Source organism: Leptonotus elevatus, chromosome 2 (genome assembly GCF_054856555.1).
Source record: "Leptonotus elevatus isolate MCC_2025b chromosome 2, RoL_Lele_1.0, whole genome shotgun sequence".
Classification (NCBI taxonomy): domain Eukaryota; kingdom Metazoa; phylum Chordata; class Actinopteri; order Syngnathiformes; family Syngnathidae; genus Leptonotus; species Leptonotus elevatus.
The window spans coordinates 11,801,712-11,828,183 of NC_141240.1; the positions used below are offsets into that span (position 1 = coordinate 11,801,712).

A 26,472-nucleotide genomic window follows, 5' to 3' on the forward strand; every position below is an offset into this window, starting at 1 on the left:
ACAGGCGAAGCAGTAACATGGAGAACCCGAGTGGAGGCCAGTACAAGGCACGCAAGGAATCGCTCCAAGTGAATCCCACATTGCTAGGAAAACATGGATTTGGAGTTACACCGACAAGAGCATGAAGCGTTTGTGTTAATTTGTGATCCATTGCTTCAAGCACGAGAGTCGTAACGTCTCCGCTTCGGTGTCTAAAATGGCAGCGGTTTTTTCTTTTTTTCCGAGCAGTGCAGCGGAAACCCGGACCGGACTCCTCCTCCTCCTCTTTAATGGAGCACAAGACGTCACGTGACGTCACATGGCCTCGTCCAGTCACATTAGAGCAGAGAACGTCAGCGGAGAAAACAAGGGGCTGGAGCCAGCCGGCTGGTTCGGGCTCAATCGTTCTCCTGGGTCAGCGAGACGTTAGAGAAATGAGGGGACTCCTGCCATTGTACCGGGGCCTGTGCTCCGGGGGCGGCCGTCACGCGAGGCCAAACGCTGCGGCTGTCGGTTCTCGCTGCGGCTTTTGCGGAACTAATAGCAAGGTACGGTTGGAAACGCTACTGAGTTGGCTCTCAGCCTAAAAAAAATGTTGACAAGGAGAGTCTGGGCTTGTTCCGTTCAATTTATTGCAGTTTCGCAGTAATGCTGTGTTTAATGTTACGTGTGTCTTTGGGATGTGCGATGGTGGGGACCACAAAGGAAAGGACACCACTTGTTTTTTCCCAATGCGATCAGCGACTCAGCTACACTGTGTTGTTCCCAGTTTTTATAGCCACACTTGCGCGCACAAAAGGATACTCAAAGTTGTTTAGGCACATCGCAAGCCGTATGTACTGCCATGGCACTTTATGCTCTTTCACACGGCGAGGATGCGGTTCTTGTGTGTCCTGCATCCAAAAGAGATAATACAAATGTGTATTAACATGCCAGTGTCAGTCAATATGATGTCAAAACACCCTCAGATACGTACTTAGCTGCCCTTAAAATGATCCCAAAAACCCGTTGAAAATTTTTGTTTTTAAACGTACTGTACTTATTAAAAAGAAATAAAATAATCGCCTAATAAGCCTATGACAAATTCTCCCCAAATTAGGTCATATTGGTCATCAAGCAGATAATGAAATGTTTGTGATTTATTTTATACATACACCTCAACATACTAAAACTGAAATATCACATCAAGATTTGGTAACACTTTGTGTAATATGTCAGTTGTTCACCTGTTAAACACATCTGTCATGTTTGTGGTTTTGTGATAATTGACAACCTCTTTCACAACTGCATGCAAAGTGGTTGTAAGTATGCAATGTGGGGTTTTTTTTCAGCCACAGCCAAACTTTGGCATGTTGTTTGACATTGATGGCGTGCTCCTCCGGGGACGGATGCTGATTCCTGCTGCCAAAAAGGCTTTTGAGAAGTTGGTGGATTCACAGGGACAGTTTGTGGTGCCGCTGGTTTTTGTGACAAATGCAGGGAATTGTCTAAGGCAAACAAAAGCAGATCAACTCTCTCACATCTTGGGAGTACAGGTGAGTTGTAGATAAAGTACACATGTTGCTTGCTATAATGGTTGTGTTAGCCATTAATAGCCATACTATAGTAACCGCTGATGCTATATCCATGTTACAGATCACACAAGATCAAGTCATTATGTCGCATAGTCCATTGAGGATGTTCAAGAAATTCCATGACAAGTGTGTGCTGGTGTCAGGACAAGGGCCAGTTCTGGAAATTTCCAAAAAGTATTCATCATTTGTTATCATTTTTGTTTTTGGGATTGTGAACTGCTTAAACCATTCAAATGCTATTTATCCTTAATACTCTTTCTCTCTCTCTCGCTCTGTCCCTCCAGTCTTGGCTTCAATAACGTCATCAGTGTTGACATGCTGAGGGAATCTTTCCCACTTCTGGACATGGTGGACCACAACAGGAGACCCAAACTACCAGTGAGATAATCACATCAGGCCATCAATGTGACATTTAAAACCAACAACCTTAAAATCATGTTCATGTTACACTGGCTTGTATTAAGGAGGGCTAACTAAAAGCAAACTAAAGTGATAATTAGTAAGTGTCTAGAGAGACAGAAAACAAAACAAAACAGTGAACAACTAGCAGTAACCCGCCTAACAAACGGCGAAAGAATCAGCCATGATGAGGAGCATTTACAGGCAAAATTATATTAGTAAATTACATTTTTATATCAGCAGTGTTATTTGGGTTTGTTTGCACTATTTTACACCACAGTGTAGAGTTTGATGAGCTTTGTGATCTTCACAATGAGAGGTCTCAAAATTACGTTATATCTTTTTTCTTTTTCTTTTCTAATTTAGCTTTGCTAAGCCATTCTTTTTTGAGAGAAGCTGAGCGAAGAAAAAAATCTGAGACTTACTGACCCAACAGGAAGTATTTACCTTTCACTTTTAAATAACCCATTCAAGCAGAAATACTAACATTATAATGTTTATATTTAAGTGTGTATCGTGGTATACAAGTATACCGTAAAATGCCATGATGATAATTTTTGGCCATATGGTTCAGTCCTCAGTCTCCATTTGAAGCAGTTTGTCTATAAAAACTACTTATTTACATATAGATTGTTATTCATTGTAATTTTATTTACATGTCAACATTACACAAAATTTAAAACATTTTTTGTGAAAATATTTTTGCATTCACTGTTATACATAATTACATTTTTGTATATGTGAGACAGAAAGAAGTACCGTAGCTCTTGTTTTGCTTTATTCTTTGCTTTGAACGGATTTAAAATCTTGAAAAAGGACTGCCTCGCTCGCACAGCCTCTTTAATGTCCTTGCATTATGAGAGTTGTAGCCTTTAATGTTTTGATGATTTTTGTATGTGGATATCAATCGGATACGTTGCAGTATGAACACGTCAGACCTATATGCCATCAACAAGCAAATATGTGCTTGGGAGACTGCTGACACTCGTTTGGACATTTGTGTTGATAGTACTTATTCAGTCACACAGACAAGTTCATTAGTTAATCTCAGAAATGATGACATATTTAGTGGACGTCAACAGCATATAAAGGTTCCTTTTTTTCTTTGCAGTCCAATCCTGTCGGTAACCTTCCCAAGGTTGAGGGTGAGTTTGCTTTACTTCTCTGAAGGAGCGCAAAGAGCCTCCTAAAGGCTTTTGAGGTCACATTTTGATAATCTAACCATGCCAGGTTGGTAAGATTTGTTGTTGTTGTTGTTGATATAATTCCTTCCATGCAGCCGTGGTTCTGTTCGGAGAGCCAATTCGATGGGAGACCAATCTACAGCTCATCGTTGATGTTTTGCTCACCAACGGCAATCTCAGTAGCCTTCATCAAAGCCAAAATATATCTCACCTGCCGCTGCTGGCCTGCAACATGGATCTGATGTGGATGGCCGAGGCACAGTCTCCAAGGTAAATGTCCTGCTTCACAAAGTTTGGAAATAGTTGGCAAAAGTTTCACACATCTTTTTTCCATCCATATTTGGTATCAGATTTGGCCACGGCACATTTCTTGTGTGCTTAGAGAATATCTATAAGAAGATCACAGGCAAAGACCTCAAGTATGAGGCTCTGATGGGAAAACCAAGTGAGCTGACCTACCATTTTGCGGAGTTCCTCATCCGAGAGCAGGCCAGGCAGAGACAGTGGAAACGTCCCATCACGTCTCTCTATGCTATAGGGTAAGGCACAAAATGAAAACGTTCTCTCCATGCTTGTGTGTGTGTGTGTTTTTTTTTTTTTTAGATGCATGTGTTAGCAGTGTTTCTCTAGGATTTTATAATAAATAAATAAAAATTAGAGATTTTTTTTCAACGATTAAGACGGTATATGAATAGAAAATCGTTTTGGACGCATTAGACCTTCTTTCTGGTCTGTGTGACTGATAAAGCACCACGGGCAAGTGTGTCAGTCTTCCAGGTTACAGTGTTAACAGTGTTCTGACAGAAAATTCAAAATTTTCAAACAAATCTGTTGAGACCTAGCCATTTATGTTGTGCACTCTGTACATAATGGCTTTAGGGAAGTGAGAGGCTAAAAAGTCGCCGGTCAGCAGCCCGGAGTTCCTAAGGGCTCTGGATGTTGTGGGGCTGTCGTGGATGAAACGCCTCTATAACATTGCGTGGACATCGGGGACAGTGCCTCTGGATTGGCAGACCGGGGTGGTGGTCCCCCTTTTTAAGAAAGGGGACCGGAGCGTGTGTTCCAACTATAGAGGGCTCACAATCCTCAGCCTCCCTGGTAAGGTCTATTCAGGGGTGCTGGAGAGGAGGGTTCGTCGGGAAGTCGAATCTCGGATTCAGGAGGAGCAGTGTGGTTTTCGTCCCGGCCGTGGAACAGTGGACCAGCTCTACACCCTCGGCAGGGTCCTCGAGGGTGCATGGGAGTTGGCCTCAACATTGCATCTCTGCTTTTTGCAGATGATGTGGTGCTGTTGGCTTCTTCAAACTCCAACTCTCGCTGGAGCGGTTCGCAGCCGAGTGTGAAGCAGTTGGGATGAAAATCAGCACCTCCAAATCCGAGACCATGGTCCTCAGTTGGAAAAGGGTGGAGTGCCCTCTCCGGTTCGGGGATGAGATCCTGCCCCAACTGGAGTTGTTCACGAGTGAGAATAGGTTGGAGCGGTAGATCGACAGGCAGATCGGTGCAGCGTCTGCAGTGATGCGGACTCTGTATCGGTCTGTTGTGGTATAGAAGGATCTGAGCCGAAAGGCAAAGCTCTCGATTTACCGGTCGATCTACGTTCCTACCCTCACCTATGGTCACGTGCTGTGGGTCGTGACCGAAAGAACAAGATCCCGGATACAAGCGGCTGAAATGAGTTTCCTCCGCAGGGTAGCCGGGCTCTCCCTTAGAGATAGGGTGAGAAGCTCGGTCATCCGGGAGGGACTCAGTGTCGAGCCGCTACTCCTCCGTGTTGAGAGGGATGCGTTGAGGTGGCTCGGGCATCTGGTTCGGATGCCTCCTGGACACCTTCCTGGAGAGGTGTTCCTCCGGCATGTCCCACCGGCGGGAGGCCCCGGGGGACAACCCAGGACACGCTGGAGAGACTATGTCTCTCGGCTGGCATGGGAACACCTTGGGATTCCGTCGGAGTAGCTGGTTGAAGTGACTGGGAAGAGGGAAGTTTGGGTTTCCCTGGTAAAGCTGCTGCACCCGCGACCCGACCCAGGATAAGCGGTAGATGATGGATGGATGGATGGATAAAGAATAAAGGTGTTAATACAAATAATAATCCCTTTCCCCTGTCTGTCATTTGTAGGGATAATCTTATGACTGACATCTATGGCGCTAACCTGTACAACCGCTACCTGGACGTGAGAGTTGCACGAAAGAGCCCCAAAGCCATCGCCAAGATGGCGGCTGCCACAGGCTCCACCACGGCGGTGCCTGCGGAGGATGATGTTGACAACATGTGGGAGAGTGAGCTGGCGGTACCCGCCGCCACTTCCTGTAAGTCTGTCTTAGTGTGCACGGGTGTGTACGACCCGGCAGCCGAGGTGCCAAATGACGCCAGCCACTGCATCAAAGAAACGGTTTTCCACGGCCACCGGGACTTTCGCTTCGACCCTGCACTCGTGGAGCCGAGCCACATTGTGCAAGATGTGGCTGAAGCTGTTGAGCTGATTTTTGAGAAGGAAAGGTTTGTGCCACAGTAAAAGGATGAGATTGAGGGACGCTGGACTCAAACCTGTTACACTGTGGATATTGTTTCACCACCATGGAGGGCTTTGACATGTTTTTGAAATAAATACTCAGCAGTGGGACCGGTATTAGAAAAAAATGCTTCTGTTGCTTTAAGCTGATCTTTTATCTGGCTTTTGTGATATTTGCCTGTTTTTTTCTTTTTATGGAACTGCCTTGTTTGATTCTGCTAAATGTGTTTTGGTCCACATTGATGTTGGTATGATTACAAAACCTGAAGTCATCCTATATTTTATATGAGAGTTTACTGGTTTGATCAAACATTGGACCATCGTTGAGGCCATCTTTTGAGCACTGCAATCAGTTGTTTACACATTTTAACCCTTCAAATCTATGCATGACAAGAATCCTGTACTGAACAAACTGTTGGATGTGCAATATTGTCCCCAAGTAGTTCTGCATTCTGCATACTTGTGAGAGACTTGACCTGTATTTTCATTTTTGTTACATGTTACCCTTGTTTACCTGTACACAGTTAGATACAGCAACAAAAGTTTTGCCCAAAAGTATTGGAATGGCAAGTTCAATTCCTTTTGTTTTTGTATATTGTAAATGTTTGGGTTACATATCAAGATGAAAGTTAAGAATTCCAGTGTTTATTTCATGGCATTTAGATCTCGACGTTGTAAACGACTCCGGACAAAGCATCTTTTGTTTGAAACCTTGACCCACTTTTCAAGTATTAGAGCCATGTGACTGGTGCGTGTTTATAATTGCTCAGGTGCTGCTGCCTTTTAGAATCGTTGCTTAATCATTAGAGAGTACTTGTTTTTGGCTTTGGGAATCAGCATTTGCTGTCATGCAAACATGAAGCCCAGAGAGCTGTCTGGGTGAGAAAAACAAATCACATTGAAGCTGAGAGAAGAGAGGAAATCCAGCAGATTGCACAAAGACCCAAAGGCAATAATCTGAACAACGTTTTATGGTCTGATGAGACCAAGACTAACCTCTATCAAAGTGATGAAAAGACCAAAGTAAGTAGAAAGAATGATCTGCTTATGATCCAAAACATACAAGCTCATCTGTGAAGCTTGGTCGAGCGGTAATGTCATGGCTTGATGATGTAAGTCATAATGGTAGCAGTTGGAGTGAATTCTGAAGTCTGCAAAACCATTTTGTCAGCCATTTTACAGACGAATGCATCTAAACGAATCAGAAGAAGCTCCATCTCGCAACAGAGCTGGAATTCGGACCTTTTGTCTCATTAATCTTTTGATCTGAAAACGGAATGTCTTCAGTATATTACGAAAACAAAAGAATTTACCTTGCCGTTCCAATACTTTTGGAGGGGACCGAAGATCATGCTAACGTTACCTTTAACATGAAACGCCTTTTTTTTTTAATAATCCACATTTGACCATTTGTAGTGATTCGTTTATTGTAAATACTGTAACTTGAGAAAAATATAAGGACTCAATGCAAATGTGTGTGTTCTTGTGTTCTTTAACTCATTCACTCCCAGCCATTTTCACTGAAGCAACCCCCTTCGCTCCTGGCTGTTATACTGGATTTTGACTGATTTTGCAAGGCCCACAAAATATTGTGTTCTATTGCTGTACAAACATGGAACCTACCAAAAGAAAGAGAGTCTCATCTTTCATCAGGAGAAAAAAGTAGATTTCTATCTGTTTGCATTTTGCAGCAATTAGCTTTAGAATATAGCTAAGTTTCATAATTATTCACAAATCTGTTTAGAACTGTGGGGAAATGACCCTGGATGATCTCTTATACTCTGCTGTCACCTGCTGGCCGTTTTTGTAATTACCATTGCTTCACCCGTTCTCTGCAGTTCAGAGGCTGCATCAACGCCTTCTGAATGCTTTAGCATAAAAACAACAACATACAAACCGTATAAATATGTCTTTGGGACACTTAAAACATTTAAAATAGAAGGTATTTATACGTTTTGGGGAGTTGATTAGCCAATGTATGGACCTGTACCTGGTATGGAATCATTGTAAGGTTAAAATTTTCAATGATTTTTTAAATGATAATGTAAATCACATTGGTCAATTCGGCATTTAGAATGGCTCTGGATTGCTTTGCCTAAAGTATTTAAAAACAAAAGTAATGGAACATCTTATATTTACAATCCAATGTATTTCATCTTTATTGTTGTAGAAGGGAGAGACTTCTAGATTGCATTTGTAGTGTTTTTCGCATAAAATATGTTCAAATAGATGCCTCAGATAGCCTTAATCTTAATATTGTGTTTCTTATGCAACACATCAAGCACTTGTGGTAGTAACTCCATGTTGACAGGGTGCCTTTCCAGGTCATCAGCGAGCAGCTGGCAATGTTGATTGACAGCTGACAGCCTCCTCCTTTGTCTCACTCTCAGCGGATGCAAAGCGTCAGCCTTGAGTTCCGATTGTTGTTCCTCAATGTTCAGAGTGAAGGTGCAGTTTTTGGCGAGTCTCAAGCTCCACAGAAGCAGAACAATGAGGCAGCAGAGCATTACCGCCATCACAACAGCTGAGGTGATACTACTGCAGCCTCTCGGGGCGCACCGGATAAAGTAGTCATCAGTGAGTTCTGTGATAGCTTTCTGAGCCACTGAGCTGGGACTGGAGCACGTGGGCTCCTGAGAGACTGCAGCCCGGTTCCTCAACAGCCAGTTCCTCGCGTATTCAATGCTGCAGTCACAGTGGAAAGGATTACCGGCGAGGGAGACACTTTGAAGGCCCGCAGCTTTGTCGAACAGGCCGGCGGGGATGCTGGTGAGGCCGCTGTCCCGCACGAGCAGCTCCGTGGTGTCTGACCGCAGAGGAGGCAACTCCCGGAGGTCAGAGGAGGTGCAGTTGACAAGCAAACCGGCAGGCTGCAGGGCTGTGCACAGGCAGGCCTGACCAAGAGAGGGTGCGGTGTGCAGCGTGGCCCAGAGCACAAGGCGTGCTAGTACTGGATCCGAGAGCATCCTGAAAGATGGCCAAAAAAAATCAATGAACATAAAACATTAAAGGAGGCTGACAATTTAATTGCACAGTGGAAATGTGGAACTCAATCACTCCATTTTTAATGACACAACTGTCAGTTTGACAGCTTCTGAGGAAGGCGGCATTCGTCGCCGAAACTAGTCAAGGTAATGCGCAACCTTTTTCCGTCTTAAAAAAGAGAAACCACAGGACGATTTTAATGACAGTGTTGGTCCGGGATGAATTAAATAACATGTTTTAAGTGTAGTTTGCAGTCGAACTGCATAACATCATCGTGGATAGTAACGAGCTACATTTAAGATTGTAGCTCACCCATGACATTGAGAATAAGTGGCACATGCACACCTCTGTGACATTATTGGGCAATGTTTGTATATTCCTATTTTTGTCTATTTAATGTCCATTGCGCTATTTAAAACATAAAACATCACATTTACTCAGCAGTGCTTGAGCAATTTTCTAATGGGTTGGCTATTTATTTTCAGTCATCATAAAGCTGTAGAAGAGATTAGGGTAGATTGAGACTGTACTTTTTCATGATCACTACAGGAATGTAGTTTTTTTTTTTGCCAGACTAATATAGCAATATTATTCTGGATGTTTACTTTTATAAGTGAAATAAACGTCAAACAACTTCATAGCTTCCGCAAAATGAGTCTTCTCCATAAACATTAGTCACATGGTCGTTAAAAAAAAGTTACTAAACAACAAGGGGTGGCTCAATTGACCAGTTTCCCCTAATCTTACTTGGTTACATATGTTGGCTACTGTACCGTACGTACTCTACCGTACACATATGTATAAAGAAAAAAACAATATGATTTGGAGCAATAATTCTGCATTTAACCTCATTTAGCTACATGAATCAAAAATACCAGAAATAGCAGAATTGGGTAGAGCCAAAATTTGTAAACTAGTCACCATGAAGCTTGTACTTACAGTGGTTGAGCTAGATTGTGACTTAGCAGAGTAAGTGAATTACACTTTAAAATTGTACTGCCATTTCACAACACTTAAAGCAACATTCGTATTTGATGTTAAAAGATTCTAAGCAGCCATCACAATGCCACATAACAAATGTATTCAGAAATTCTAAGGCTATGTGTGAGAACTGACATTTTAATTGGTAAAGCAACAGTAAATTCAACAAAAAAGCAAGAAAACAAACCTTTCAGGGTCAAACCACCAGTGAACCTTTTCATTATCTCCGTAGTCATACTTGAATTTTTCTTATATATTCAATGTTCTGGTCCAGTGTTGCATCGAAAAGTTAATAATTATTCATCTCTGATGCGTTGTTTACGCAACAGCAGTGGGCCGAGTGCCCCAATGACCACGGCGGCGAATTATGATGGAAACCCCTCTGTTCGGATGAGATACGTTTATCTTGAGAGACAGAGAGCGACAGAGAGAGAGAGAGAGAGAGAGAGAGAGAGAGAGAGAGAGAGAGAGAGAGAGAGAGAGAGAGAGAGAGAGAGAGAGAGAGAGAGAGAGAGAGAGAGAGAGAAAGAGAGAGAGAGAGAGAGAGAGAGAGAGAGAGAGAGAGAAAGAGAGAGAGAGAGTGTGAAAGAGAGAGAGAGAGAGAGAGAGCGAGCGAGCGAGCAAGCGAGTGCGAACCAATGAGAGGCGCTCTCACACGCTACTTTCACTAGCCGTGGGGGGCGCTGCAGTACACTAGATACATTTTCAGTAGAACTTTTTTTTTTTTTTTTTAGAATTTAAATATGACAGACTTTATAAGCCAAATATTAAAACGGTCCTTTCCTATAGGTCATTCCCTCTCTCTCCCATTTCCTATCAGCTCTTCAGCTGTCTGTCCTGTCGATTAAAGGCTTGAACACACGCACGCACACACACATACACAATAAAAAAAACCCTATTAAAATAATAATTATTTACATGGTAAAAAGAACAATATGGCAGAAGGCAGTAATTCAAGAAAAACGTGTCAACTCAGTAAGAGCGCTTTGTTGTAAATGTGTACCTTTTACCTGTAGGTGGCGTACTGACACTGTCCTCGGATGAAACCGCTGCAACACACAAGACAAGACATACTACTGCACTGAATAAGAAATGAAATCAGTCACGGAGGGCGGGTAGAAATGACAAAACCCATATCATAAGTCATATATTTGTTTATTTTGCGTTCTCAACATGGTCACAGTTGAAGTTTTACAATAACTGGGGTCTTACTGACTCACTACTCACTGTACAAACAGAATGCACACATAAATGAGGCCATTTGTGTGTTTTCCTTTTTTTTTTCTTTCTTTCTTTTAATGAGTCTCACACCAGACCAAACAGCTTGCGGTAAGATGCATTTGTCTGGTGTTTTTGTGTGTGCGTGAGTGTGTCTGCGCGGAAGGAGCGTGATGTAAATGGAAGCGAACTTTTCTAACAGTCTGCTTTTGATCTCTACAGCAAATGTCGGTTCTCGAGACAATCGATATGTTCGGCCCTCACTCATTCGATGAGGTGATGTACATCCTGATCAAAACTGCAGATATCAGAATAGAGTATGGATCATATTCACACTATGTACAGTATCATATAACCACCAACTTGGTCCCTTTACACCTTCATAAAGATAAATCCTCCTTCCAAGCAGTTTGCACATCCAAATCTCATTATTTACACAATGAAAGCCCTCAGCGAAGGAAGTGCAATGTTCTTCATGTTAAGAATGTACACACAATGGCTTTGTTGATGAAATGCATGCTGAGCTTGAATATTAACCAGCCTAACAGCGAAAACAGCAAGAACACAGCAACGTTGGCAAACCCCAAACCATAGAAAAAACAAAAACAAATAATAATAATAAAACAAAAAACAAAGCCAGTTTTTATGATAGGCTGATTTTTTTCCCCCCCGCCTTCAGCTCACAGTGAATAGGACTTGTGATGCATCGGATCCATGCAGTGCATTGTTGGGGCTCCTTCTCACAACGAAATAACTGTAGACAACACACACGCCAAACACGAAGGGGACTTGAGGGTCCGAATCATAGCGAAAGAGAACTCAATGGAAAGACACATTCAGCTGATGGCTCCTGTCCGATATGTGAGAAGGTGGAAGCCTGATCGATGGCCATGGATTTCTTTGTGACTCTTAATATAACATGTACAACCTGAATATTGGAACAACTTGTCTACAGTTACCAATGTGCACACTAGAATAGACTCTTATTTGTCGAATGTATAAAGTTATTCTTTACATACTCCAAGTTTCTTTGTTCAGTTTACATTTCTGCGGCATAACTGCATTTTTATTGAAACAAAACAGTTTATATGTGCTTATCCAGCAAAATATATCTGCTCACATCAGGAAGAAGTATTCCTTTAATAAAATATATACACACATTCCGCCTCTCTCTATCTTCCCCTTGTAGGCATTTATATATTCCTAAATGGGGGGGGATAAAAAGGTTGATCTATCACCTGAATCTCATCCTGGACAACAGAAGACTTCCACTCTCAGTACAAGTCTGCATTTGGGAACATGATTGCACTTAAAACTTGCTATGGTAACACTGATTTGTTATACAATGTGCAGAGGACAGTCTCACATCAATAACGGTACATGCAAAAAAATCACTAGACATTCCACCGGGCTCTGAGCCTGCAGCGAGCATTAATTTAGACGGAGAGGGGCCGGAAAACAAAAATAAATAATGACACAAAACAAATCTTAGGGACACTTTGCTTGTTCCTAATCAGTACAAAGATATTGCACATTTGATACAAAAACATATTTTCACTATGTAAGAACAGATTTAAGTCACTCGCCAACACTCGGTTGGCGAGGGGGGGAGGAGCAAAAACAGAAAACAAATAATCTATTAAGAGTTTCTAGTCGGATTTAATGAGTGGAGATGGCAGCTGTCGCTTATAACGCGTGCTTTTCTTTCAACAGCCTCCTTTTCAAAATATCTTTTTCAAATGTATACTTTAAAGTGGCCGCCCGTGTTGCGCGTAAGCAACAGCTGCCATCTCAAAAAGCTTCCAAGATAGATTAGAGGCCGATTTCACTGCTTGCGCATCGACAGCTTGCTACCCACCCCACAGTCAGTAGAATACTGATACTTTTTGCTGATAAGAATAATTGTAAGTATAATCTTACAAATTACGCACAACATACTGTACAGGAAGTCTTGACTAAATAGATTATGCATTAATAATTGGCACATTTATGTATGAGCGCGAGGGAGACAACACGTACAGCTGTCATCTACAGTAAATACAGCACTAGAACTAATAGGACTCAAGACGCTGCTTACCTGTCCTCCATTTTGAGTCAAATGATTATATCGTAATTAGGTGAGGACAGATAGCATCCAACCCAGAAATAAAAACGCGCACGACAACGTGCCAGGGTGTCTTCCTCCTGATTATATGGAGGTGACGTGTGCGCATCTTCCTGTACAGATCCACCCGCCACCGCTGAACCCTGACGAGGGGGGAGGGACGAGGAGGATGAAGGTGGGCAAACCCGGAATCAAACAAACTAGTAATAAAGGCCCCTGGTGGGAAATTGTGGTCCAATTGTCCATCCTGCTTATTCGTCGGACGCGGAAGTGGAACAGCGGCTGCAGGTGCTTTTCATGGCAGCAGCGGTAAAACACAGTGGGCGGGCCGTCGCTCAGTCCCTTTGGTGTCGCAAACCTCCTCGGCCGTCATCACACCACCGTGCTGATGCCGCTGTGTTTGCTTTTGGGTCCGCCGGGCGGCGCGCCTGCTTGCTGGCTATTGTGGTGGTGCGGGGGGGCTTGCGGCGGGTGGGAGCTGTGGTGCGAATGCTGGCTGTAGTGGCTGTGCGGATGCGCGTGCGAGGAGTAGGCGGGGTGCTTGTGGTACTGCGTGTGCGGCGGCGGGTGGTAGTGGTGGTGGTGGTGGTAAGGCGGCGGGTTCTGAGGGACTTGGCAGTACTGCGGGTGGTGGCCGTGGGGCGCGCCGTGCACCACCTGCGCCGTGTGGTGCAGGTTGGTGGGGTGGGGCTTGTGGGAGATGAGCGTGGGGTGGCCGCCCGGCGGGTACGAAGGGCCGTGGCTGTGGGGCGGCGGTTTGCCTCGCTTGCTGCCGAACAGCGAGCCCAGGATGGAGGCGGATGCAGAGTTGGGGAGGGAGGGATGCTCGCGGGGGGGCCCCTCGCGCGGGGCGGCGGCGGCTCTTCGGCGGGTGTGTGGGCTGCTAATGATGGACCCCTGCGGAGGAGAAAGGCGACAGCGCGTACGTCACACATCAAGCACAACGGCACATCTTGTCAAGTTGTCTTATTTCAAGTAGCAAAATGTTTTTGGGCATGCAAATGACAAAGTGAAAGGTCTTCATGGTCTGCAACTGGGGGGAAATATGTCAAAGTTGACTTGAGAAACGTCGCAGGACTAACGCGTGTGAGAGTCACACATGCATCTTGTTAAAGTAAACACAGGTCATCGCCGGAACGCATGCAGAAGACGTGACAGGCGAATCGTCATCCACCATTTAGCATTTGGATAAACGTTAAAGGGGAAGTTAACCCCCCACACACACCCTCCCCAAAAAAAGACAATATGTTCTATGCAGCCCCACTAGTCTGAATACGGTATTTTGGTTAATATTGCATTAGTGGAATATGAGTTAAACAGAAAAATCCAGCAGTTTTTATCAATATCAGAAGGCGGCCATTTTGCCATTTGCTGTTGAGTGAAGATGACATCACAGTTGCTCAGGTCTCAAAGAACAACCAATAGCAGCTCAGCTTCAGAAAACAGGTGAGCTGTGATTGGTCGTTGCCTGAGCCCTGAGCAACTGTGATTTCATCTTCAGTCGACAGCAGGTGGCAAAATGGCCACCCCCTGAGATGGATAAAAACGGCTGGATTTTGCGGCATAACTCATATTCCACAAATAACATTAATCAGTATGTCATGTTTAGACTAGTGAGGTCACATCACTGATCTGAATATATGACTGGATAGCCGATAGGCCAAGACTTTTGAAGCCGCTAGGCCGCCATATTGCTCCTCCCAAGAAACTTTTCTATACATTTACAGTATCGAAATTGGAGAACATTAGAGACAGGACTGAGTAGAAACAGCATGATTTATGATGTTTTAAATTTGTAAAACATAAACAAGAGGACTTCAGACCTCTTACAACTTGCCTTAAATACATACATTTGTTTGTTTGTTTATTGAACATTATACAATGTTATATAACACATTATATATAGTATATATATTATAAAATAATATACTTAATGATGTTTCCAGGAGGAATTTATTAAATAATTAAAACTGTAATTCAACAAAAGATGCCTCTGCCAAATCTAATATTGGTGTCAAAGGAACTAAGCGATAAAAGAAAAAGCGTGTCTTCCAAGCAGCACATACCGTCCACTTGTTTTTTGTATTTATGTATTTTAAACTTGTTAAAAAATAGTGACCACGCGGCCACAAACCCCCCACCCCCGCTCCCTGGCCCTACACTATAACAGCCTACGAGCTGTATATGTCTAATCTGTACGTATACGCATAGTTTATACAGCAGTCTGCTCGCGAGATGGGAGGAGTAAGATGGCCGCCCTGTCGCTTCAACGGCTTGCGTGTACGGCCTATCGACTATCCAGTCATACATTCAGATCCGTGGGTTACATACTGTATAACATATTGTCATGAAATGTTTAAGGTTGACTTCCCCTTTAAAGGGCAGGACACCTCACGATGCGCCTGACTGTTGCCCTTGTTGTCAATATGCACACACGAACTCTCATCCTCTGACTCGTGCTTCAGCTCAGACTCACGATGCCCTTGAAAAAACAGAATGTGACTTCTTCTCAGGGTCCCACACTTGAACGCAACACATGAACTGGCGGGCAAAGTGCACGTAAGAGATCAGTGAATGAAATACACCTCGTTATTAGTCTGCCCAGATTTCAGCCCCATTATTCCAGTCTCCCTAATGTTACTGAGAACTTGTGACGAAAGAGAGCTCTGGACAGCAAGGAAGTCTACAATGGCGTCTTACTGAGCTAGCGCCTGAGAGAAGAGCAACCAAATGAAAACCGTTTGGATGGGAGTGAATGAAAGACAGAGACAGGCGACAAGGGAGGGATTAGTCGAGTCATGCTTTGCTGAGGAGATGTCATTTGGTCAAATGGCATGACCAAAACTGCCGTTTGGCTTCCGAAAAAAAAAGGGGGCGGGATCAGAGGCAGGCAACCCATGCATGCACACTACACGGAGGCAAGCAGGTCAATAGAAGGCATCCCAGGAAGAAATCATAACAATACATGACCCAAACAAATGGACTGAGTCTATGAAGCAAAGAAGGTGTCAGACCAAAAAGAAATGGTGTGTTTTGTTTCACAGTGCACATCATCACATGAAGAGTGGCTTGGAGACCAGCTGCTTCCAACTTACTTCCATATTGCTGTCTAGTGATCCTGCACTGCTGCGACGCCCCCGCTTGCCTGCCCGAGACATGCAATACCACAGATTAGAGATCGACAGCAACTCCGTTTAGGCAGCCTGCCGCTCCACTAGGGGGCAGCGCAGCCAATTGTGACTGTGAGCAAGGCCCCAGTATGGGCGGGAAGTGGCTGGACAGTCGGTACGCTGGCTGTTTCTCAATATGCGTTCTTGTGTACTCCGCAAACTTTGGACCACGTTGTGTTCCAATTCAAAGTCTAAGTCTTGCCGCTGACTCGTGCTGAGGTGACTTGGGGTTTTGCCAGCTATCCCAGGGTGCATTGCGTTTCATCTCGTCGTCTAAAAGGCTGTTCTCGGAGATCGTTCTTGCCAACTGTTACTTCTTTTCAACGGTGGTATTGAGAAACAGCCACAAACCGCCACTGAGAAGTAGCATCCTTGCGCAGGTTTACAATTTAAAGCGCATTTCTGGCTAAAGGCTCAGAATTTGAATTTAAAGCCCCAATGGATGACGTCAGATCCCAAAATAAGGTTTCTTGCAGGCTACCAGCATTCCCCCTCCCCTCCCCCAAGCTGTCTTGATTAAATGTGACCAGCTTTCAGTCCCAAATGACCAAAACAGCCTCAGTGACAGTCACAAAGGAGGGGATACATCAAAAGCAATACAGTGGGCTGTTACACATGGGATGTACAGGCATAGAGAGGTCTGAGGGCTGTCGTTGGGCACACTCAGCCAATGATACATGACCAGTAATTACACATGGACAGGAAAATACCTGATGTGTATGGAAATAACGGTAAATACGACATGGAATGTAGTATGGCAGGAAAAAAGAAAATGAAAGAAACCCCCGACAAGCAACATCCTGCATGGAAAAACAAGGGCGAAAGAAACAAACTGAAAACTTGACTGCTCTATCACTTTGCATTACAGCGAGACAGACCCTGGATTGGATTTCATTTAGTTATCAAGGGAATCTCTTGATAACTTCACGTAGCTCTTTTGCAAAGAAATGTATTGTTGCGTCAAAGGGACGGCAGTGGCGTTCAACATTGCCGTTGCTCCTCCTCCAATAGCAAGCCTCGACTAACTCTCGTAAGCCATCAGGGCAGATTGAGATGAGATGAAATGGGACACGATTGCGACTGAAACCATCATGACAATATGCTTGGATGAAAGAAAATGCAAAGATGCAAAAGTGTTCAGGAAGAAATTAAAGTGAACATGAATGGACTTGCTCCTCATCTCATGGTCAGTGGTGAGGGCTGCCTGTCAATTTTCATTCATCACAACAGAACAAAAAACAAAAACACAACTAACCGACTGTGAAACCAAGTTGAGATTTTTTTTATTTTTTTTATTGCTTTAACATATCATTATGAAGCAGGATGACTTCACTGTGTTATGGCTACAGAATAATGACTAAAAAAATTGCATTAATTGGCAAACTACTGCACCTATCCTGCTTCTTGACTACAATTTCAAAAAAGAAGAAGAAGAGAGGAGCCACACAAAGAATATGTGCCTCTTTGCTGTACAAATTGCCAGGCTTAACCGTTAACCGACTAATTTTCAAGCATATCTAACCCCCGCGATGTAGTTGAAACCGACTACAGATTACTATCGAGAAAAGATGACAGTTAGCAAGCAAGTCCCCGCACACCAAGTGATGGAGCACATCTACCAATGAGCTGCAACTGAAAATTTATTCTGTGCCGTATTATTTTGGGGAAAAACTTGGCCACAAAGAGGAAAGGGGCAAAAATAAGGTAAGTGTGTGCGCGCGTGTGTGTGTGGTCATCCTTGGAAAAGTGGGTATACGCTAAAATCTCTTACTTATATAATACTGTATATATTTTTCAAAGTAGTTTAGACACAATGAGATGTAAGAAAAATCTGACATTTTCACTTGCTCACAATAATAAAATGATCACGACCGGACTGATTTGAGCAGTTTGTAGTTTTTACTGGTAACACAAGCGGCCTGAATTAAAGTAAAATGAATTTGTCAAATAGACAGCATAAATAATGTTGTAAAACAACATTTAGAGAACAATGAACAAAAATGATCAAAAACAGTCACTATTAGATCCCAACATTGTTTTAGGCCGCATTCTTGTGTTTTAACTTTTAACTACCAGCCTCGCTACTAAAAAAAAAAAAAATTGTTCATGTCTGTAAGTGTATAACCGGTGGCGCCCACTCCGGGGATCGAAACCACACCGCAAATAGTCTGCGGGTCGCGATCACCGCTCAGGACACTATTTGAAGGATCATTCACGCTATTTATGACCCGCCCTACCCTGCTTCCGATTGGCTCATCAGTCCTCATGCGTAAAGTTAGCCAATCGAATCAACGAAGGCAGCGACTACCAGCCAATTAGAGGCCGAGGAGGGATTTACAAGTGGGTATACGCCGTATACTCGTGTTTAACCTGGACTACACCACTGTAGCTGAGCATACTACATACTATGACTTCAGGATGTGAGCACACAATACCATTCAAAGCCCGCATCAAAGAAGCAGACTGAGAAGCTTGCGAATTCTGGTGCAATTCGATTAAACTGCAGCTCAAAAGTGAACAATGCACAGACTAAAGTATCAGACCAGCATTAAAATGGCAGCAAAAAAAGCATAGCGACATTACAATTATATATTAAGATCAGCACAGGCATCAAGAAGCACGCCTCCTTGTGGCGTGTCTCTGTCAGTGAGCGGGTGAAGTGGAGAAACTCCAGGCACTCTTAAAATGAAATTTTAGAAGCCTTTTGTGATGGTAGAAAATTCATACACAACATACATGCACATCCCTTGTTAAAAAAACATTGTTTGGAAAGTCGCGTGTCTTGTCACACGATACATTAGAAATACTGTCCGATTGGTTCAGACTTCATGCAAACTTATGAATCGTCTATAATGGCTTCCTATGAACAATGGGTAGTTTAACTGCCTAACTTTGGAAACACCAAATGATTTCAAAGGTCAAATTTAGCTGCATGATTGTGGAAAAGTGTAATTTTCTTAAACCAAGTCTGAGTAATGCACGTGGTCGTTATTCGGACTTGGTTTAGGAAACTTCAACTTTTGGTTAAGGTAACGCAATCCAGATGTTATTATTCCTTGTCCCTCTTCTACCAGGCACAATATAACAATTAGTTTGGAACTTTATTTGTATTTGTCAGAGCAAGACCCACAACGATTTTGACGACATCCAAGATCATCCATGCTAAAGGTAACTGCGATCAAAAGTCGTGCTGCCCTACCTGTTCTTTGTTCCCTACTATCAGTTGCAGCTTTCACCTACTCAAGTAGTGTTCAAGTGTGCAAATGTGCACTTAAAAGTCCTTATGGGAATTGCCTGTGCTACGGTATTAGCATTTCAGACCACTAAAAGTCATTTGTCTAGTACCATGAAAACACAGTACAACCAACATTAAGTTCATAAAGGAAAAAAAATAGTCTGCTGTCACTTTAGGGTCACACGAGACATACATTGTAAACTAAAATGGGTGGGAGAGTGAATTTAAAGATGGGGAAGGGGGGGGGGGGGTCTCTTAAGCCAATGTAGCGTGCGGTGAAAGAACATTTTGCTATCACGAATAAGTGGAGGACAGAGGAGGAGCTCTTTTTCTGGTCTGTACCTGCTTCGGAGAGATCTCGCAGGGAGCTGCTGAGGGCGCTCCTCTTCAGCCCTTCGCCCATGGCGAAGGTGTCATCCAGACTTGCACGGTTCATGCTGCCGTTTCCAGCCTCTTTCTTCAAGCCGGAGCTCTGCGACATGCTGGGCCTCACCACCCCCTTCTGCTTCTCAAGCTCGGCTGCGAAAAGGAGACAAAGAGCGCCGCAGCTAAGTGGTGGTAGCGTGTTTGATGATTCAAACTTATTAGACGTACATTATTATAAAGTCTTATTTTGTCTCAATTGAAGTATTAACTCATTCACTGCCATTGACGACTATAGATGTAAAAAATTCATGTGAACTATTTCTATTAGTTTAACCATTTTTCATTTCATTAAATTTTTTATGAAAACCTATATTTTTTTATTGTACATTAATAACAGATATAAAATTAGCATGCGATTCATTATGATTAAACGGTCCTTATTTTTTATATATTGTTTTTAATTAGGCGTCAGGCGATACATTTTTTAAAATTGTAATTAATCACATGACTTCACTTACGATTAATCACAAATTTTATATCTGTTCTAAATTTACAAAAACACATTTTTTTCATACTCTTGTTAACAAAATTGGATTTAAGAAAAACCTAACAGATATAGTTCAAATGAATTTTTGACGTCTATAACCGTCAATGGCAGTGAATGAGTTAAGTGAATATCTAGAAAAAGTTCCCCTCTGGTAGCAATCATGTGAAGCCTACTTGTTTTCACAACCTCAGATGAATGAGATAGGTAAAAGAAAGCGAGAAGGGGAGGAGAGTGGAAAAAAACAGCAGCTCACATTCTATTCTGTATTTCTCCATTTCCTGAACCTCAGCAATGGACTCTCGCAGGTCGTCTGTGAACTTCTTGCGGTCCTGCGGGTTGGGCGCGTTAAAGTTGATGAGGACTTTGATGTCCGCACCTGGGATGGCTGACGTAAGTCTGATTCCATTTGGGTAATCTGCAGAAAGGGAGACTTATTAACACACACGCACACACATCCTCGGTTTAAACTGAGTTGACTCCAAGTTGACCGAAGTTTGTTACTACATCTGTGAGGACGGACTGATGTAAAATAACTCGATAAACATTTCTTGACTATAATATGTTATATTTACGGAAGCGTATTGCATTCACTTGAAAAAAATAAACAACTCCTGTTTTTCTGACAATTTTTTTTTTCGGTTTTACAGGAGAAAAAATTAGTCAGAAAAACAGGGATAAAAAAGACCACGGAATTATTATTTTTTTTAAACGGGAAAAAAATATTCAATAAAATGGGAAAAAATACTCAAAAAAACAAAGCTCCCCCAAAAAATTTGTCAAGTGAATGCAATACGCTTCCATATATATGTGACCTCACTAGCCTAAACATGACATTCTGATTAATATTACATTTGTGAAGTATGAGTTATGCAGCAAAATCCAGCTGCGGCCATTTTGCCACTTGCTGTCGACTTAAGATGATGTCACAGTTGCTCAGGCAACGACTAATCACAGCTCACCTGTTTTCTGAAGATGAGCTGTAAGTTGCAAAATGGCCACCATCTGATATTGATTAAAAACTGCTGGATTTTGCTGCTTAAAGGGTAGCACAACAGGAAGTCAGACTCTTGCTCCACCCCTCACTGAGATTTGAAATCGGCGCTCAAAGGGGGTGTTGCCTGAAGGACAGTTGGGTTGCGAATGGGGAGAAGTTAGGGCGCTAAAATGTCAAAATAATGAGCAGCACATGTAGACAGCATTTGTAGACACCAATTTATACGGCTTATCAGCAATAAATAAATAAATAAATACAGTTAAAAAAAGAAAAGAAAACAAAGTTGATTTAGTGTTGAGTTACTCTTTAACTCATATTCCACCATTATTTAGAATAGTGGGGCTGCATAGAACATAATATTGTTAAGACATCTTTTGGGGGGTTGACTTCCCCCCTTTAACCTAATAAAACACATTAAAACAAAAACACCAAAAATGATGATCTCATCTCAATTTCTTAAAAAAATCAACACAAAATTTATATGCTGTACTTGCAGGAAGCCATGACTTGTCGTCATGGCAACATTGAACCTTCCATCTAATGGAAGAGCATTTAATTTTTCTGACTCGTCACCTTGTCGCGAGATGAACCAAGGTAATGTGTAAATAACAATCTTCTGATATATAAAAAAATGGCATACAGTAAATCATTTAATGAAATAATGTTCTACTTAATAATACAATAAGTTACCCTTTAACCCTTTAGATCAGAGGTGCCCAAGTCCAGTCCTCGAGAGCCCCTATCCAGCTTTTTGTTTTCCATGGTTCCATCCTCCAACGCAGCTGCAGCCAATGATCAGCTCATCAGCAAGCTTTGCAGAAGCCTGATAACAATCCTGATCACGAATCAGGTGTGTTGGTGGAGAAAAACGTGGAGAACAGGCTGGATAGGGGCTCTCGAGGACCGGACTTGGGCACTCCTGCTTTGGATATAACTATTATAGCAGTCCGTCTGCTTTTTTAGTTTTTTCCCTCTCGAAGTAAAGCTGCGCTCCTCCGCTTTCAGAATCCGTTGGAATTACGTTGCTAGCGCTAATGGTTCCGGAGTTACGGTGATTTGAAAAACAGACGTATTTTCCTGTCGGGGACAACAGGTTCGTATTTTGAGGGTTAAGACTGTGAGCATGGGTTTTTAATTTACTTGGCAGCTATAGTACTTTGTAAAATGCATCACCGCTGCAAGAATATAAACAAATGGCAGCCCCGGAAGAGAATAGAGTAGATGCTGAACTGGATAACAAGTCTTCAATTAAGCGCAAAAAAACGGCTGCAGCCATGGCTATGGTTAGAAGTATCTGAAGCCCTGTAAAGAATGGTAGTCTTCAAAGGAGCTGCCACGGATGTCGCTATAGCCAAAATTTGATCGGCAGATTACCAGTTTGACGGTTTACAGTGGTTTAAAAAAAGTCAAGGTTCCAGTAACTGCTAATATTGGCTGTCAGCAGTAAAGGTGAGGGGACAAAGGGACAAACGGGGCACAATATGATTGGCTGCTTGTAGAGTTGAGTAAATGAGCCAGATTTTTCAAGTTTGCCTCCAATTAACTTGTTTTTTTTGCCAAGAAGAGAGAAGAGGAGTAAGTAGTTACGGGATGGTGGAAAGAGGGAGCAAAATGGAAGAGACACTGTGCAAACACATGCCCTTTTTGCTTTGTTCATTAATGTGCATAAAATAAAATAAAACGCCAGTGAGTACTAGTTAGCCCGAGGACAACATGAGTAGCCCACGGGTCTGTTCTAAAAATAGACCACCAGTGAAGGAACACTGTGACTTACTAAGAAGAATTAAAATAGAAAAAAAAGATAACACAGTAGCTACTTATTTTAACATGCTTTCTTCTGTGCCAGATACTTTTCCCCCCCAAAACAAAAAAAAAGGCTGATTTTATTTCTCCAAATATATAAAAAAAAAGAAGTCATTTTAGAGCTGTAAATTTACATATTTTTGCTTACGGTTATCATACTGTCACAATCTAATCTTTCCACATGCTGAGTTGATTGGTCTCCAGTGGGTGTGACAAACTACTTTCATCCAATGACATTTCAAACGTGCACTTTTCCTTTCCCTCCCTTTTCCATTTCCCAGATGACCGAACAACTCGATGATCGGAGCTCAAACTGAATCAAAAGGACTTACACTGGTTTTCAAACAGCATGACTTGCATCCCATAGAGAGAGAAAGACTGTCTGAAGCTGTATGTCACCGAGTTCTTCTTCTTCTGAAAAATCTTTGTCACCTAAAAACACAAAGCGTCAATCAGGTGAGAATTGGCCGATGGCAAAGGAGGTTTGGAGAGGAAATTGGAAAAGGGATGAGGGGGAAATTTACCACAAGTAGGTCATTGAACAGAAAGATCTCCCGCTGATGCAGGCCCAGTTTCTGGAGCTTGTTTGGATCTGGCACTTCAAAGAGGCGGCAGTAACACACCAAGCGGCGATGAGGCAGTGATAGAACCTTCCGGTAAGACAAACAAACAGATCAGCACACCACAGTGGTCACACTGTAGTCAAATAGGATGAATAACGAAACATGAGATCAACAGTAGCAGTATAGATCGGGTTCGGATAACTTACACATCCCAGGCCATGATGGAGTGATCCGATCTAAAAAAGCAAAGCCCCCCCCAAAAAAAAAGGTTAATAGCATCCAAATATAATCTACTTCTGCCCATTTCTAAAACTCACTGCTTTGCACTGTAGCGGAAGGACACGAGGGAGCGTGCGAGGATGGTGGACACGAAACTAAACGACCCCCAGAACCGTACTCAGCATGCGGCATTTGATGACTATCATATTATTGTATTAACATTTTCGAACGCGTAGTGTGCTTCTGGGACAATCCCGCCACGAAGTGCGATGAGCGATTAGTTTGAGCTCATCCAGTCGTTAGTGGTGCAGCTGATTTCATCCCATTGGAAAGCAAGTACTCAGTAGAAGACAAAGCTCTCCCAGAGGCGGCATTATGTATTTACACTGTTGCATGCCCGAGACACCATCGTCTACACAATTATTTGGAAATGCAACCTGGGGGCTGAAACTTTGATCATTAATGCACAAAAACGAAATGACTGCAGTCTTTTACAATTTAAAACTGCTCTCTCCCTGAGGTACAGATGATAATGTGCAAAGGTTTTAATTGGACAAAAGCACCGGGTGATATCTCTGGAGGGCTTTGGGTCTAAAGGTGTGAAAGGTGGCATCATTACCTTTTTTTGCATACCTACTTGAAAAAATGTATTTCAATTCAGGGAAAAATTTAGAATAACCATTAAAGTGATTCTACAAGATTAGCTGACTAATCGTTAACCTAACCTGTCTGTGCCTTGAACTGACAAACTTGAAGACGCTACTTACTGGTTTCTTCCCGACAATGAGCTTCTCAACCTTCTGGACCTGCGACACATGGTCTTCATTGGTCTTCAGTTCTCGCTTGCGGATCCTCTCATAGATTCCAACCAAAGTCTCTCTGGGTATATCCTCACCGTCATCCACACCTGATACACAAACAAACCACAGTCATACAATCAATAAGAGGAGGAATTATGAATGAATTGGAATAATTGATATTTGCTGCCTGGAGGAACTGGACATTTTATTGGGAGGAATTTGTCAGTGCATGGGTCACGAAATTAAATCACAAAACCTTGAAAACACAGATTGTAGCGCCCTATAATGTAATAATTTCCCACAATTGTAAAAAAAAATTGCACATAATTCCATCAAAATAAAACCCAATAATGTAATACAATAAAAAAATCCTGACCAATATCTTAATACAATTTTTACCAATAATGTAATACTTTTTTACGTTATTTGGGATATTTCATTTTTTTAATGTAAAACATCCATCCATCATCTACCGCTTATTCGGGGTCGGGTCGCGTGGGCAGCAGCTTTAGCAGGGAAGCCCAGACTTCCCTCTCCCCAGCCACTTCAGCCAGCTCCTCCGACGAAATCCCAAGGCGTTCCCAGGCCAGCCGAGAGACGTAGTCTCTCCAGCGTGTCCTGGGTCGTCCCCGGGGCCTCCCGCCGGTGGGACATGCCCAGAACACCTCCCCAGGGAGTCGTCCAGGAGGCATCCGAACCAGATGCTGGAGCCACCTCAACTGGTTCCTCTCAACGCGGAGGAATAGCGGCTCGACACTAAGTCCCTCCCGGATGACCGAGCTTCTCACCCTATCTCTAAGGGAGAGCCCGGATACCCTGCGGAGGAAACTCATTTCGGCCGCTTGTATCCGGGATCTTGTTCTTTCGGTCACGACCCACAGCACGTGACCATAGGTGAGGACAGGAACGTAGATCAACCGGTGAATCGAGAGGTTTGCCTTTCGGCTCAGCTCCTTCTTTACCACAACGGACTGATACAAGTCCGCATCACTGCAGACGCTGCACCGATCCGCCTGTCGATCTCCCGCTCCAACCTACCCTCACTAGTGAACAAGACCCCAAGATATTTTAACTCCTCCACTTGGATTAATGTATTGTAACTAATTAACTAATATACATATTCATAAATATATAAATATAAATAAATGAATAAGAATAAACTAATAAATACTAATTAATGTAAAACAGATTTGAGAAACTAAGACTGCTTACACATTTGTCCAATTTTGGTGTTAAATGTTTCAGAGTTGATTTCAGCCCCCAAAGTGTATTTTTAACAATGTCAGATTTAAATGGAGGTCAGTGTTGGATTTATTTAATAATGTAATAAGGTATTGCATTTTCAAGTTATTTTAACTCATTTGCTCCCAAAAATGTATAAACACGTTTTTTTTTAAATGCTGTGGTCCCAAAAACGTATTTATATGCTTAAAGCAATGGTAGTTATTACAAAAAAAGGCCAGCAGGTGGCAACAGAGTATAAAAGATCAACCAGGGCAATGTTGTAAAAAAGCTCTTTTCCTCAGTGTTTTAAACAGATTTGTGAATAATGAGGAAACTTAGCTATATTCTAATGATAATTGCAGCGAAACGGAAACAGATAAAAATATACTTTTTTTCCTGATGAAAGAAGATATTCTAATCTTTCTTTTGGTAGGTTAAATGTTTTTAGCAACACAATATTACGTGGACCTTGCAAAATCAGTCAAAATCCAGTAAAACAGCCGTGAGTGAAGGGGATTGCTTCAGTGAAAATGGCTGTGAGTGAATGAGTTTAAATTAGTCAGGATTTTTAAATTATATTATTGGTAAAATTATTACAATATTACTGTTTGATT

General features: G+C 42.5%; 3 protein-coding genes across 12 annotated transcripts in view; 1 reads left to right on the forward strand and 2 right to left on the reverse strand.

The window, feature by feature from the left end:
- Positions 1-300: 300 nt before the first annotated feature.
- LOC147178433 (haloacid dehalogenase-like hydrolase domain-containing 5) lies at positions 301-7,121 on the forward strand. The gene is made up of 8 exons (XM_086069507.1): positions 301-527; positions 1,311-1,514; positions 1,615-1,727; positions 1,838-1,931; positions 3,064-3,097; positions 3,232-3,406; positions 3,487-3,675; positions 5,256-7,121. Exons 1-8 carry the CDS (start codon positions 414-416, stop codon positions 5,650-5,652), a joined length of 1,320 nt encoding a protein of 439 aa, XP_085925633.1. The 5' UTR covers positions 301-413; the 3' UTR covers positions 5,653-7,121.
- On the reverse strand, positions 7,084-10,045 carry gp9 (glycoprotein IX platelet). Its single transcript, XM_086069508.1, has 2 exons — positions 9,803-10,045; positions 7,084-8,616 (listed from the first exon to the last, which is right to left on the reverse strand). Exon 2 carries the CDS (start codon positions 8,613-8,615, stop codon positions 7,884-7,886), a length of 732 nt encoding a protein of 243 aa, XP_085925634.1. The 5' UTR covers position 8,616; positions 9,803-10,045; the 3' UTR covers positions 7,084-7,883.
- A 709-nt stretch (positions 10,046-10,754) lies between these two features.
- The window catches only part of LOC147178435 (IQ motif and SEC7 domain-containing protein 1-like), a 127,713-nt gene continuing 111,995 nt past the window's right edge, over positions 10,755-26,472 (reverse strand). For 9 of the 10 annotated variants that reach the window (XM_086069783.1, XM_086069781.1, XM_086069782.1 and 6 more), the window contains 8 exons: positions 24,602-24,741; positions 23,822-23,851; positions 23,577-23,702; positions 23,385-23,484; positions 20,509-20,670; positions 19,685-19,861; positions 16,033-16,082; positions 10,755-13,834 (listed from right to left, as the gene is read on the reverse strand). In XM_086069783.1, coding sequence (XP_085925909.1) covers positions 13,310-13,834; positions 16,033-16,082; positions 19,685-19,861; positions 20,509-20,670; positions 23,385-23,484; positions 23,577-23,702; positions 23,822-23,851; positions 24,602-24,741 — 1,310 coding nt within the window. In that variant the 3' untranslated portion in view covers positions 10,755-13,309. The remainder of the gene's footprint in view (positions 13,835-16,032; positions 16,083-19,684; positions 19,862-20,508; positions 20,671-23,384; positions 23,485-23,576; positions 23,703-23,821; positions 23,852-24,601; positions 24,742-26,472) is intronic. The other variant, XM_086069789.1, reaches the window with a different exon arrangement.

Bases quoted from the DNA above. Each gene is read 5' to 3' on its own strand.
- LOC147178433 (XM_086069507.1), top strand. From the start codon at position 414: ATGAGGGGACTCCTGCCATTGTACCGGGGCCTGTGCTCCGGGGGCGGC. The intron at 1,515-1,614 runs GTGAGTTGTAGA...TCCATGTTACAG, and splicing joins CTCACATCTTGGGAGTACAG to ATCACACAAGATCAAGTCAT. The intron at 3,098-3,231 runs GTGAGTTTGCTT...CCTTCCATGCAG, and splicing joins TAACCTTCCCAAGGTTGAGG to CCGTGGTTCTGTTCGGAGAG.
- gp9 (XM_086069508.1), bottom strand. From the start codon at position 8,615: ATGCTCTCGGATCCAGTACTAGCACGCCTTGTGCTCTGGGCCACGCTG.